Raw genomic sequence first — 14,813 nt, forward strand, 5'->3', positions numbered from 1 at the left:
AAGCTTCACACCCAAGCCCAACCTCACCAAATAATGGAGGCGTCCTTCAAAAGGCACTCAGAGCAACCTGAGGGTCTACAGAAGTGGAAGGACCCTTTCCGAACCACAGAAGGTCTCTGCCTGGTCTCTCAGAGCAATGTTAAGAAGTTAAATAACTTACCTGATGGCTCGGAGTCACTGAGGAAAGAGGTGAACTGCAAGATCTGGGGAGCTGAGCAGGGCTAAAACATTTCTCATTTGTCCTCAGCTAGTAAACGCTGATTATGACAGGAACACTCAAGACATAAAAACCTCAGTCATTTATATTTCTAACAGACAAGTAAACAGGTCTCTGTCCAACAGGCAGTTTATTTAAAATCATCCATTTCCCAACACAATCAGTTTTTGCTAACAGCGAAAGATAATTCTTACTGACAGGAGCACACTTGTGTTACAGTCTGCAATAACGCTTCCCCCCCCAAAAAAAATCAGAGCCTTATCTAAGGCTGGACACAGTGATCCTAAGGCACACTTCAGTCTATTTGTTCAACTCTGTTTCCAGCTGGCATTCTAGAAAATCTATTGTGATGCCAAACGTTTATGACCTTTTTGCCTGTTCTTCTGTTGTTACACCCTTGAGATCTAAGCAAACACAACTCATGCCACAAGAATGCGGCGCAGTAAGCAGGCATCTCTGGAGCCATCTGATTTAAAATAGAAATGAGTCTCAGGTCTGCCAAGACAGATGAGCTTGGAGCAGCACTGCTAACAGATTCCTTTAGAAACGTCAGCGCTCTGTTTTGGAAATACTCACTGCAACGGGCAGAGCTCCTTGACCCAGGCCTGCACCCCTTGTGCTCAACAGGAATTTGCTCATTAAGGCTCCTCAAAATGGCACAGAGGCACCGCAAGGATTACACCAAGGAAACTCCTTAGGCTGCGCTCCACCTTCCTCCACCTAAGGCTCTCCAAAGCAGCTGTCCAAAGAGGCAGTGACAGAGCTTGATCACAAAAAGCAGTTAAAAAATAAAAGAAAATAGAAGACATTCCGCAAGGCAGGCAGCGCTGCGGAAAGCACAGCCTGCTCGCCCCGTCGGCAAGGTCAGCAGGAGAGCGAGGACGGACCCTGGCAATCACGTGCCCTCCCTCGACCCTGGCAGCACCTTCAAGGTCAGGATTACAGCGTGCCATGGGGCTGAACGCAGCTGCCTGCACAGCATCTGCTCCGAGAGGAGCCCGGACCCTGTCCTGCCTTCCCCAAAGGGAATTTGGGTTCGGTGACCATTGAGGAGCCGGTACTGCTGTATACCTGACGATAAGGCTTGAAGCAATGCGTTACCGCCCTGGAATAATGGCGAGCCCGGGGCAACAGGGAAATGCTTCCCTCCTACTGTGGAAGCTTTGGTGTGGCTCGTAAGAATTAATCCGTTCAGAGTAATTTCCAGATAAACCAGAACTGCATGCAAAACCCATTAAAGCAGATCAGATCTGTACCAAGGGACCACGCTACATTGGTCTGATTGCAGCATCACCATAAAAAAGCCCAAGATTATTACTATTATTATTTTTCAGGCATTTCAGCTAGACCAGCCCCAACATCTCTGGGAGCCTCTTCCAGATTTATACAGAAACAAACACTGCACATCAACCGTGCCTGAAAACACAGAGGCCGTGCAGAAGCGTGATGCTGAGGGTCCGTAAGGCAGCACTCAGGACATCTCGAGCTACTGTACACACTTTGAGGTAGCAGAATTCATAAATACAATTATACTGTGGAAAAAATTACACATTGTAACCTAATTTCTTTTCAAAAGAATACAGAGTAAGAGGGTTTTAAGGTTAATCAACAGCCTAGGGAAACGCCAACAATTCTTAAGGCCTCTTGTCTGTATCCAGGGAATAGCCTACTATAGACTTGTTAAAGGGTGACTGTCTGTCTTTCTCAATAGAAGAGAGGTCGAGGTGAACTACTTCACTTTCATAAATCAAAAGAAAGAAAAAAGTGAGAAAATCTCCAGAGTTCAAACATTTCTTTAAAACCCAAACTTTAAATACTAAATGGGCTTCATGGCTGCCATTTTGAAAAACATTAGTTTGCCAAAGGACCCTTTTGATTTCTATTTGAAATGTAAGAGCTCACAGATAATCCATTGAGAATCAAGCCCCCACAAAAGGCTTTCTGAAACAATCGTGGTGCTTGTGAAGGACAACATTTTTGTGCGCAAAATAAAACATTTTAATGCGCTACAATCCATTACACATATATTCCTCCATTTCCTTTCAGTAATTATTCATTAGAAAACATTTAACGTCACTGCAGATTTCACACTGGGCAGTCTGCACACAAAGGAGAAGAGTTGGCCCATTTATAAGGGACTGAGGCCTTCTTTTCTAATCTGAGAAACTCCAAGGAGGTGGGGGCTGCTGGACACAACGGGCAGGCTAAATTGTGCGGTTAACGGTCAAAGCCCCCCTGCCTACTTTGACACTCATTTAAAGATGACAAGGAACAATAGAGATTTGTTCTTAGCAACTCTTTCTTGTTATGCGGTCTACATCGGCTAAGCTGGGCGGCTCAATACATGAAACCGGCCCTGATACCCGGTTCCACCTGCCATCGCTCGCCCTCCCTCGGCCTGCTCTCTCCTCGTCCCCCCCTTGTCCTTTCCCCACTTTAACACAATGAGACAGGTAAAGAATATCATTAAAAAGAGTCCCATTCAGCGTGTCAGCTTTAATAAAACAATTGCCTGTCGGGTTAATATGAGCAGCTCGAATTTTGGGCTGCTGCCAGTAATCCCGCTCCTCGCGGCCAGGTTAGCGAAAGCAGCCCTTCTCTCCCCCAAATTCCCGGTTCCCTCAGCAAACACCAGCGCTTCCAGGTTGCAGCACTGTCAACAGGCACCGCTGCGTTAAGGCTACCTGACTTCCAGCATAAAACAACTCTTCAGAACCTTTAAATTGGCAAAACCATCACAGAACTGCTAGAAACGGTTGTTTTCCTTTATCAGCTTGTTTTGCATTCAGCAGATATTCTGCTGGCTCGCCCCAGACACGCTAACTTGATCGGCTAGGAAAGAAACAGCAATCGCACCTCACTTGGGAAATGGAAGCCTGTAAAAAAAAAAAAAAAAAACACAAAAAGCAAGCTACAACTCCTGCTAGGACAGAAGACCGACAGTTAAAACCACGTGCACTCTCCCTCTGTGATGGCTTTTTAGATAAAAATGCCAGAGATTTCTTCAGCACTGACATTCTTGCATCTCCTGCTGCTGGGCCGGAGGCAGCTCCTTAATGAATCCTGAACATTAGTTGCAGAACAGAACAAATGATCAGAAAGCACAAACCGCTGGTAAGCTCCATAAAACACGTTCCCTGGGTAACAGGACACAGGATTTCCAGGTGGAGTGCTAACATTCAGAAGTTAAAACTTCTGGAAAGAGGGGAGAGCTGATTTATTCAGTTTCTAGGAAGGTGAGGACAGTCCTTGAACATCTGGCAGTCCGTATGGTACAGGGTAGCACTAAGCAACAGTAAGGCGATGTATTTAGAAGTCTTGCAGATGACCAGAAAGAGATGCCTTGCTTGCTACGGTGCCTTTTGTGTAAGCCAGAGCCCAGCTCAGACCTCAGTTGCACTCTGGTAACTACAAAGAACACATAGCAGGACAGGGGCGCTTCTGGGAAGTTTTCAAAAATTAAAATAAACTACAGGGAAGATGTAAAAGCATCTTTTCTGCCTCAGGTTGCAGTCCCTCTGTATTTACCATTATCGCTTGTTGTGGTCTCAGTTGGGAGTTTGGCTGCTCAGAACAAGCACTGAATTATTCTTACTTGGCATAGGAACAGCGATGGAGTGACTTCCCCCAGCTGCGCGGTGCTGCAGGCAGGAGGTCCGGCCCTCTGACCGGGCTGCAGGTCTGCGCAGACACCTGGGAACCAAAGGCACCTTCTCCTCCTCTCACAGAGTGAATACTGGGTTTTGCACAATCACAAAAGAAAACCAAGTCATGTTCTTTGCCGCTGCTAGAAGCCCCATTCCTCAAATTGTTCCTTCTGTAGTCTGAGCAGTGAGTAAGGAGGAGCATACTGCTCCCAGGGCTGCGGACAGCCCTTCCGTACTCCATTCCACTAAGTACTCCTGGCTATTTCTCAAAAGGCTAATGAAATCTACAAAGACAGGCAATTTACTAGCAGCAGCCACTAGCAAATATGTCAAAATCAGTTTGAGAAGCAAATCTGAGTTCTAATCAATTTTTATCTTTACTCTTAGGATAGAATTCCAGATAGAAAAAGCAAACAAACAACCAAACACCTCGTGATCCCTCAGTGCTGCAGTCCTGTTTTATTTAAAAAACGAACACACTCTCATGGCATTTAGCAAGTGGTCCTGACATCACAGGGGCAAGTCTTCCAAAAAGAACTAGGGGAAACCTGAATGCAAACACCTGATTCTGGCCACAGCAAGAAGGCCATAGATGAAATAAACACTGATACCACATCTCCTGCAGAAGCGTCCTAACACAAGCCCCGATGATAAAACCCTTTGGACATCAGAAAGCAGAGAGATGTTGGCCTGTACAATCACATCTCTCAAGAGGTGACAAATCAGCATAGAAACTGAAAGCAGACGTGCTGAGCAATGTCTGGGACAACAAATCCCTACCCAAACCAAGCTTTTTGTCTCATCATCCCACGGCAAAAGCCAGTCTTTATCCCTGCACCAGGGCCAAGAAAAATCAGGGCTTCCTTTGACAACTATAGCAGAACAGTCACCTGCACCGGCTGCAGCGCAAGACCTCATTCACGTGAATTACAGCAAAGGTCACCCAAACGCTCGCGTTAATTTACGACGTGCACTTGCTCTGGGCCTGGCTCGTCAGGCTTGAAGGAGCATCGGATGCCAAGGCTGCAGTTTTGTACACAGGTAGGAAGAGCTCAGAGGCTGTGAACAGACTCATTATCTAGCTGTAGATTTACCGGCAAGTGTAATATTTCAACAGAGTCTGGAGATGCAGCCACAGTGCAGCAAGGGAACGTTCCTGTGAATAAATTGATTCAGAAGACATCTTTATCAGACATTCCCTGTTGTTTTTAATTTTCCTGGACCTCTCTGTGCACAAAGCACTTTGCTAACAAGCATTTCAATTTAGTAGTCAAGCACGAAGGCGTTATCAATGGGCCACATAATTGCTTCATTCTGGAAGCTACTACCTGGAGCCACGAGAGAGCCTTTTACACTCCACCAGCCAAAACACCTAGCAGAAAGGTTAACAAATTAGACTTGCTTCAAAGCCACCTGCATCATTAAGCAACAGTGTGGGGAGACTTAATACAAAATAATTTTCTCTAAAGGAAAGGAACGGGGTTATCTCCAGGAGCCGTCCCTTTACTACCCCTGTGATACTTTGCAGGGCACAAGAGCTGGTTCTGACAATAGGAAATGTCTGGGCACAGCAGCCACGAGGAGCTTCCATGGCTGCTTGCAGCTCTGAAAGCAAGCGAGGGGAAAGGACAGCGCTCTCTTGTTGACTGGCTACCAAGGTGGGGACAGAGACAGAAAGGGAAGCAGTACTGTGACCCCCTTCCCCCTTAGAGGGTCTGAGTTACTTTTGCTCCACGCTAGGTACAGAAGTGGGGGGAGGTCTCCCCCATCCTGCATGCAGCAGGACCCGCAGGTCAGGGCCAGCCAGGGGCACCTATTCCCATGCTGGTTTTGTTATTAAAATAAAGGTCAGGGCTCCTCAAGCAGTCACATATGAGTTCCCAGGCATTTTGGTGTGTGTACAGATGTTGCAAGTCCCCTTCTCTCCCGATCAGAAAAACATTCCTTTTTTCCTCCTACTTCCAAGTAGGTGAAAGTTAGCTCCTGCCCTCCTCCTTTAGCCACAGCATTCACCCCAAATAACCCTGGATGCAGTTCTACTTCTCTTCCTTTGAGAAGAAAGGAAATAATTACCCCCTACACAACCCAAACCAGGCACCCAATTTGCCAGGATAGCTGTCCCTCCTAATTTAGCAGGAGATTCTCATTTTAAAGCACATACTAGCATAAAACCTTGCAAAGAGCTCTGAACTTACCCCCACTTCCTCCATATTGCTACAAAAAAGTAGCCTAAAGCAAGCTGAGCAGGAAAGGAACAAAATTAACCCCCACCCCCTGAAACAGCAGATTACCCTCTCTGACTACGTTGCATATTCCCACAGCAGAACAAGCTGCAGGGAGAAGCGACATAGCTGCTGGCTGGTATGGTTAAAAGGCTACTTAATGCCTGACATGAGGAAACTTAATCATTTGCAACAGGGAAAACCTGCTAAGATAGGTAAGTGATGAGGTAGGTTTTAAAGGAGCAAAACATTAATACCACCTTAGCCTCGATCCTTAACAAAATTACTGCTATGGTGCAGTTGCTGTAAAACCTTTTCCTTTTTTCTCCCATAGAAAAGAAGAAAGGAAGGTTTTGGTTTCATAAACCAGCAGTATATAAAAGAAAATATGATATATTCTATAGGGAGTGATCTTAGTTGTGCTTAACAGGGATAAGAGAAGAAAGAATATACAAAAATGCGGTTGCTACAAGCAGATTTTTGTATAGAATACCTCAATTTTTAAAAACATTCCCTAACTGAATAGTATGACTGCTTTCAAAAGTGAGACGGTAGCATGATTGCAGGCTAACAAACGTGAGACCAATGTATCAGCAGGTGCTTTTGTATTTTACTATATTGCATTTTATAAGACGGCATGAAACTCTGGGATTTACACACTTGGCTGAATCAGAAAGTATTACTGCTAGAGTATGTGCTCCTCTTTGTCTTGAAAAGTAAATCTGCTCTCATGTCCCACCTGCAGCCACCGAAGTGTTCAGAGTCAGGGCTCCGTGCAGCGCTCAGCTGTCCTGGCTTCTATGAAACAACAATTATCGCAGTAATGAACGTGCCCAGCCCATTTGCTGTATTTCTGTCTCCTGTCATTAATACAGTAAATAACTAGACAGGGAGCCCTGTCTGAGGATACAAACACAGGCTGTGCCAAACTCAAACCATATGCAAGTTGCTGTTTGGTCCTCAACAGTTCACATGGCAGATAATGTCTTCTTTGTTTCGCCTTTCATTATGTTTGTAAAATCTCCCTCTCCATGGCAGGTGGCCACATCCCCTCCCCCAGACACTAGCGCAGTGCCCCCAAGGAGCCCGTATCGCATCGCCCGTGCCCGCCTCGCTCACTGCCTGCCCAACCAGAGCTCGTCGATGCCAGGCAGAGAGGAAAGAAAGCTTGGTTTCGGAACAGGAGAAATTCCTCCAGCCTTGCAGTTCTTCTGCAAATCCGAAGTTGAATGCTTGTCCAATAGTTAGATGCTGCTCCCGTCCCCGGTGGATTACCGCCAGTTAATGAACTGTTCCAGGAACAAGTAGGATGTGACATGCCAGCAGGGCCTGGGGACACTGCAAGCCCTGTCACAACGCTGGAGCTCAGGAGTTTGTGAAATACAGGGTGAGGATACACGAAGCCTATTGCCTGAGGAATTACTCCTGGGTACCACGAGGATTACTGTGCTGATTTTACGGTCCTTAAAGCTGACCTTCAAAAGGACAAATTGAGAAGGAGCAGGGTATTCTGCTCTGTTTTTTGGGGGGGAACGAGAAATGCACATCTTGCCTGTTTTTTCCTGGGAGTAAGAATAAAGAACAAGCAGGTTTAACATCAGCACGGCCAAAGAAAAGGCATGGGGTTATCTGATGTGAGCAAATGATTTTTCTCTCAAGCATGTTTTTTTGTCTGATAACTGTAATTTACGTCAAATACCTGTCAAGCAGTATAAGAGTGGAAAGGAAAACTCTCACAACAGTTCCAAAAGGCCTCAGCTACTACAAGCTGTTCGTAAGTCTGGGTCTGTCCAACAAATATGCATTAACTGGAAGGATAAGATTTTTTCTTTAATTGAAAAAATATAATTCTTCCCTGGGGGAAAAAAAGTAATAATTTTCAAGCCTTCTACAACTATTATTAGGAAGAAATTCCCTCATTCCTGTATCAGTTCAAAACCTCAGCAGCAAGGTACCCATCACACCCCATGAACCAGCCTTACATTTACACTTAACTACAAGCCAATCTGGACCGCTGAACTAGGGCTCAGCTGTCTCTCATTCACGTAGACTATGCACCACGGAGTAGCAACCCTGAAAATCACATGGAAAGTAAAAAGCTCTCAGTGTTGCAATAAGCAAAACCCCAACAGATTTAACAGGATCGTTGCACAGCCAGCCAACCACATCACCTCCGAGTTCAGCAGGCAGTACTTCAACTGACTAAAATGCATTCCTTTCTCTCTCTGAATGGTTCTATCGAAGCAAAACTGATATTCCTTCCTTTCACTGTGTGTTCTCACCAGACATAAGATGGGGAAGGAATTAATTACGGCTAATTAAAAATTAAATCCTCCGTCTTGCCTTTGGTTACTGCATTTCTCTCTGTCTCAGAATATGCAGTTTAAATGCTCTGTTACGTTCCACCTCTGTCGCCTTTTATTTGGGAATAATTTGCTTACTTCTCTTCGGCTTCAGCATCGAGCTCTGTCATTTGGTCCTCACGGGGCCAGCTGCACAGTTCCAGTCCGGCTCACACCTCTGCTCCCTCCGTGCTGCTGCTCGCAGCTGACCACCGTCGCTTCAGCATCCCTCCCCAGCGCCTCGGTGTCACTCCTCACTTCAGGCATCCCCCCAGCCTGCAAGGGCCTCCCTCCCCTCGTGTGCCAAGCTGACTCTCTCCAGCCCAATCAGTTGATGGAGCGGCTCTCTGTGAAGCTTTTCAACTGCAGTTCCTCCTTGGACACCACCTCTGCTGCACAACTGACCTTCATGAGACATTTCCTGAGTGTGAACTCACTGTCCCTGTCAAACACCGACAACCATTTTCTACAGGGAAGAGGAGAAAAGGATGTGCAAAGGCATCATTTTCCCTTTGAGCGGGTCTCAACACACTGATGCTCAATAAATAAATGGAGGATTAACAAAGTAATTCTGCAGCCCGTGGAATGTTTGCCAGGCAGATCACAAGAACTGCACAACGTCTGTCACTTGCTTACAAGCTCTGGACCAAGAATGTCAAGGTTACGTGGAGGTCTGTCCTACAAAAACCATCACCAGGTTTTGTGATGAGATCTGACGGAGATTGCTGGAGGCAATAGTGCCACATCAAGACTGTGACCACTGTCTAAACAGGTCAGCTTCAGAACTTCCAAAGGATTTAGAAAGACTAAACTGGAGTATTTAAGAGAAGTCTGTGGTAACGATGCACGCCATCTACGGAGGTATTACAGAGTTTTTTCTAGAAGTTTTGCTACAATCTATGTCAAGAGAAAAGTCATCAGCAGATACCTAGAAATGTCCAGCTTAATTGTAAGAGCTGTTATAAACCTTTGAATGTTAATATCCTGCTGGAAAAAAAAGTAGCTGTTTTGATCCTGGAGTTCCATCTGTCATCTCCTCTGTCAAGACCTCATTAGCATGCAAGTGAGATGTCACCCCAGTCACAGCTTCCCAGAATTTTCTTTGTCAAAGTCCAAATTAAATTAGCCAGCAGAGAGGGAAAGTGCACACTTATGAACGTACAGGCATCGAGGCTAGAAGTAGTTCCTACTGCTGAAGGCATATTGTCCAAGATAAATGCAACACACGCTCGCTTTTGCACCACAAAGTTTTTGAAATGAGTCTAGATATTTGTGACTGAATTACATAGTTGTGTGCTTTACAAAAATATTAGTTCAAAATCATTATAGCATCACCTAGCCTATGAAACGCACTACTCAAGTATTTGCTAATGCAGTTAATAGAAATTGGAACTACATCTCTAGCTGCTAACAGATCTATCACTACCCCCACTCAGAATTAAAGTTACCTGGGTATCCATCTTGAATGCTGTTAAATTCAGCTGTTAACAATTATTCCAGCTAAACCATTCAAAAGGTGCTTTGAACTTGTTTATGGTCCTTCGTAACACTGTGCTGCTAGGTAGGAGACTACGTTCTCACCCGAACAGAATACCATTAATAATTTACACTGTGAGTCAGGGACTTTGTCCTAGGGTACTTGCATAGGCATAGTGGCCACTTTTCCAAGATAAGAACTTGAAACTCTATCTTCCTTGAGGTTACATTGCAGACACCAGTGATCTTTGATGAGCCGGTACAAACGTTTTCTGTTAATTACAACTACCAGAATAAGTGACTGCATGTATCTGCTCTATTAAAACTGCCCCTGGAATCAGCCCACACCAGGACCATGCCAGGGTTGCAGACCCAGTGGGTGCTCATCTGCTTGTCCGGAACCCTGAGCATCAGTCTGTAGGAGCTGACTGAAGCTGGAAGCTTTAAGGTTAATAATGTATATCCCCTTGTTATAGTATCTCTCTTCCCAGGTTGAGGCTAAGACATGCTTAAAAATTAAAAGTGCAGATATCCTACAGAGGAGGAACAGATGCTAAGACTATACATTAATCTTTAATGTGATTCCAACTCAGAAAGTCGATTTTACTAACTTTCCTGCATTGCTGCAACCTCTATGATCTTGTAAGCCTGCTGTATAAGGTGCAGGGCACAGGTGTGGATACAGACTCACCCAAAGTAGAACAGAATCAAAACAATGTTGTAATGAGTGAGTACTCGACACTCACATTCACATACTGCATTCTCTCTTTTTCTTCTACAGGACCCTGATGGGTTGCAACCAGATCTAAGGACAGGCAGTCCTACCTCTGCTGGCATCCTTGTAGCGCTGTCCTCACACTCAGTCCCACACACAGGAGCTGAATTGTTTGACGAGCTTCAAGCAATTTCTACAGCATAAATAAAGACAGAGAACAATTATTAGTTTGTCAGGTTTATCTAGCCCGTTCCCCTTTACATATCACACAGAGCACCTAAAGTGCATGTGCATATTTATGTGGTGTCCCGCTCCTCCAATAAAGCGGCAATGTGCATAGCTATGTAGAACAAGGAGTGATGAGTACGAGCATCAGAAAACTAAACAGCAGCAAAAGTAATGCTAACAGTCCTGGCTAAATTCTGTATCTTCTGTGTACATTTGCATCACAGGAAATGCTGATAAATACTGCAGAGCCACTCGCCTTAGATCTTCAAGCACATTCCAGAAAAGGGAAATAAAAAAATAATATAGTATCACAGTATAACACATAGATGAAAAACATATGAACTTGCATTTTTGACTTCAGTGCAGAAACCACTTAGGAAAACTCCTCAGTTTATGCTGGGCTAGACGTCAGAGTGAATTTGAGTGTATCGCTGAACGTTGTAAGAGATGGAAAAACAAAGAATGCTCGTGCTTCTAAACTCTTGGAAGCAAGTGCTTCCAACTACTGATCCCTTGCAATCACTTACTTTGCTGATGAAAGCTTTTGTGCCCATCCTCATTCCAAAGTCACTGTCCTTACAAAGACAAGGCAGTACATTTTGAGAAGAATGGTACTGCGTGTTTATTTCAATGCGCAGTGGTGCTGTTACCTTGGCCACCAACAAAAGCATTGTTACTCTTTCAGACAGTTACAACTTCAGCGTTGCTACCAGCTATAATAGATGTTTTTGAGCCATCTGTTTTGGGTAAGGAATGTTGAAGAATTGTTTCACACGAAGTAGGATAAAGCAGACACAGAATTACAGGACAGAAGGAAATACTACTCTCTGCTGACAAACGCAAAATGGCAATTAATTTTACTTGGAATCAATGTGCTGATAGGCAGATATGAATGGGGCTCTTCAATAGGATGAAAAAGTCTTTACAGTTGTCCTGGTTTCAGTTAGGACAGAGTTAATTTTCCTCCTGAGAATTTAACACAGAATCTTGCGTTATTTCAGCATTCACCTTGGTAAAAATAGAGATGAGAATACTGCACTGCACTCCCACTTGCACAACAGAGCAGTAACTCCGTGCCTACAGATAGCTCATGGAGATATCTCACACAGGAAATCATTTTAATATGTTCTGTTCTTCCCTGGACACGGTGCACTTGGGTAACTGGCCTCATTACAGAAGGAATATTTTAGCAGTTGGAAGTGGCTTCATGCTACAGTACCTTTGTGTAGAGAGATCACCTTCAGCGATTATTTATTTCAGGAGTTCAGATTGCTGCCTTCCTGTGACATGATGAATGACTTTTAAGTAACATAATATCTGGTTTCCTCCTCTTTCACACACCCATTTCATTGCCAGTTGTCTTTAGTGACCAGATCTAAAAGGATTGTTTGCAGTCAAAAGGGAAAGAGAAATTCTTTACCACATGCTCAGCCTCCTCTTGTTCATATTTAATTGAATTCTTGCTTGTTTTAAAATCGTTATCAATTATTCACCCTGAGCTCATTAACTCCAAACATCACAGTATAAATAGGACTGCTCTACTGCTCCGTTAAAAATCCCCAAATTATTTTCATTTTCCCTTTTAATCTGTTCTCTATGTAACCGTAAACTACTGAGTGAATTATATGGCTCTTTCCTGTATGTATTATTTAAAGCAGAGAGCAGGCTAGCAGGCAAGGTACAAGAGTCCTGTGATGTCAGAAGGTAGCACGGGCAGATCCATCAGGCCCCGAGTCTCCCCATCATTGTTGGGCCAATGATGGCTGAAGAGCACTGAGAAAAAAGTCCCGTCCTTTCAAATCAGCAGCTCAGACCTCTCTTTCAGCCTCAGTTTTAAGACTTGAAGAGTACTTTTGATGAGCTAGATTAAATCCTTGACATATGTTGTTTATAACCTGCATTCTTCTCAAGCCAGTTGAGAGGAAACAAACAAACAGGAGATAATCTGATCCCAGTAACATTTAGGAAACGCTGTATGTTACTTCAGCTCAGCAGAAGATGTGCTGTCTGTACACAGTGCTACTTGACGGAGCCTGCGCAGTCACTCAGACAGTCAGAAGGCCTTAACCTTTAAAGCCCTGTTGAAAAGAGAATGTTACAAACAGAAGCCTTTTTTTTTTCCCTTTTTTTTTTCTTTTTTTTTTTCTTGCAATTCTTTTGTATCAATCTGGCGTGGCCATGACAATCCATGAAGTTTATGTAGCAACTGGGTAGTTTTGTGCAAGCAATGGAATTGTGAACATATCCCATTACAAACTTCATCTTCACAAGGCAAACGAGAAATCCACACAAATATGATGCATCCTACTGAACAATTCACCGAATGCCTCGGTTCTCCTACCTGTAAATGGGACTTGGTTTACATTTGAATTTTTAATGCCATTGCTCCGAATGGTATTTGGAAGCTTTAAAATCCAGGACGACCTACCATCTCCTGGTCTGGGTCTCAGAGTCTTTTCATGGATTTGGCAATCTAGCAAAACAGATAAAATCATGTCTGACAAACTTGTCTATACCCACTTCATTGCGCCACGCAATACACTAAACCTTCCTTCTCACTTCTTTTGAAATAAACATATCCTGCTTAAACTTGAAATTAGGGGGAATTTCTTAGACCAAGCATTCAGAGTTTCACCCTAAATTGGAAAGCATTCAGACAGAAAGCAATGCTGTGGCTTGACTGTAGTGCCGAAACATACACAAGGTAATTAGCCTGACAAATATGGAAGAATTTTTTTTAGCTTTGTTCTCCTGCTAGCAACAGAGGGGGTGACGTGAAGTATTTTAGCTCTGTAGCTGAAAGGGGTCATTATGCCTACTGCACATATGACAACAACACAGCACAAAGCAACCCTATGTATATTAAATCAAACAAACAAACAAACACCACAGAAACTGGCCTGCTTTTCAGGATCTGAGCCACTTGGGTCCACCTCATCTTGGTCTGTCCACAGCATTGTGCTGTGTCACACAAATACACCCTGAAAGCTTCACTTCCACATCTGTAAAACACAACTAACAATAATTCCTCTGCCTTGCATGGTTGCTGTGAATATTCAGATGAAAATTGTTGCTCGGTGCCCACGTGGTAATGAATAAGGAAGCCATTAAAAACACCAAAGATAGATATAAGGTTTCTAGGAGCACATAAAGCTGTAATAAATCTATTCCAAATTCACTTCTCACACAGTCACTAAATCTGTGCCTATAATATTAGGAGTGTGCTGGCTAACTGGCCACTGGCTATACAAAAGCCTTTTCTCTCCAAGTTCAATCAAAAGGACAACAGCATATGACAGACCCCTTGTATCTTTTGGTATTTTAGCCTGTCACAGCAGGGACCTCCTGCAGTGCTAGGAAAAGAGAGGTTTTTTGCTGGCCAAGCTAAAGCTAACAAAAATACCTAATGAGTAGAGGAGCTGAGAAGCTCATGCATTTAGCTATGTCTAAAGTAGCTTGTGCATACTGAATGCAGGCATGAAAAATTAATTCCAGAGATCCTATTGGATATACTTTTGGATGACTGTTTGGACTAAAAAAAATAATACTATTTTCTGTAATGCTTTTTACTTCAATTACAAATATTTTGTGGAGAAATTAAACGTAACCACCAGCTCCATTTTCTCCCTATAACAGGGGGAAGGGAAATTCTGCCCTGCCGCCTAAACACTGTCAGTGCCTTATGTCTGGCAGGCTTCTGCTTTTCCCTTCCTCTCTCTAGCACTGGTTTCTCTCTGTGCTGATAACCTCCATCCCTCTCACTTGTACCACATTTTTTCACCCATCTAAGCCAACTTCCCATGAATTCAGCCCACTAAATTCAGGGGGGAAGAAGACAAGGTGGTTTGAGGTGCTCGATGCAGAGTGGCTACGCCCCAGAAGGACGTGCTGCGAAGCGGAGCTACAGAAGCCCCATCCTATCCTGAGCATGCTGGAAATGCTGTGCTGCAGCAGCACACTTGTGTG

General features: G+C 44.1%; 1 protein-coding gene and 1 long non-coding RNA gene across 7 annotated transcripts in view; one reads left to right on the forward strand and one right to left on the reverse strand.

Annotated features, from left to right (window-relative positions):
* MYO1H (myosin IH) overlaps positions 1-14,813 on the reverse strand; it is a 49,808-nt gene that overhangs the window by 25,266 nt on the left and 9,729 nt on the right. For 2 of the 6 annotated variants that reach the window (XM_035340119.1, XM_035340118.1), the window contains exon 1: positions 9,434-9,829. In XM_035340119.1, coding sequence (XP_035196010.1) covers positions 9,434-9,461 — 28 coding nt within the window. In that variant the 5' untranslated portion in view covers positions 9,462-9,829. Of the gene's footprint in view, positions 1-789; positions 892-6,059; positions 6,201-9,433; positions 9,830-10,650; positions 10,813-12,066; positions 12,223-14,813 lie in introns of those variants that run through there. The other 4 variants (XM_035340115.1, XM_035340113.1, XM_035340114.1 and 1 more) reach the window with 4 other exon arrangements.
* Positions 9,945-10,856, forward strand: LOC118174657. The gene is made up of 2 exons (XR_004754725.1): positions 9,945-10,145; positions 10,686-10,856. It is a non-coding gene; the product is annotated as an uncharacterized LOC118174657 (long non-coding RNA).

Source organism: Oxyura jamaicensis, chromosome 15 (assembly GCF_011077185.1).
Source record: "Oxyura jamaicensis isolate SHBP4307 breed ruddy duck chromosome 15, BPBGC_Ojam_1.0, whole genome shotgun sequence".
Taxonomy (NCBI): domain Eukaryota; kingdom Metazoa; phylum Chordata; class Aves; order Anseriformes; family Anatidae; genus Oxyura; species Oxyura jamaicensis.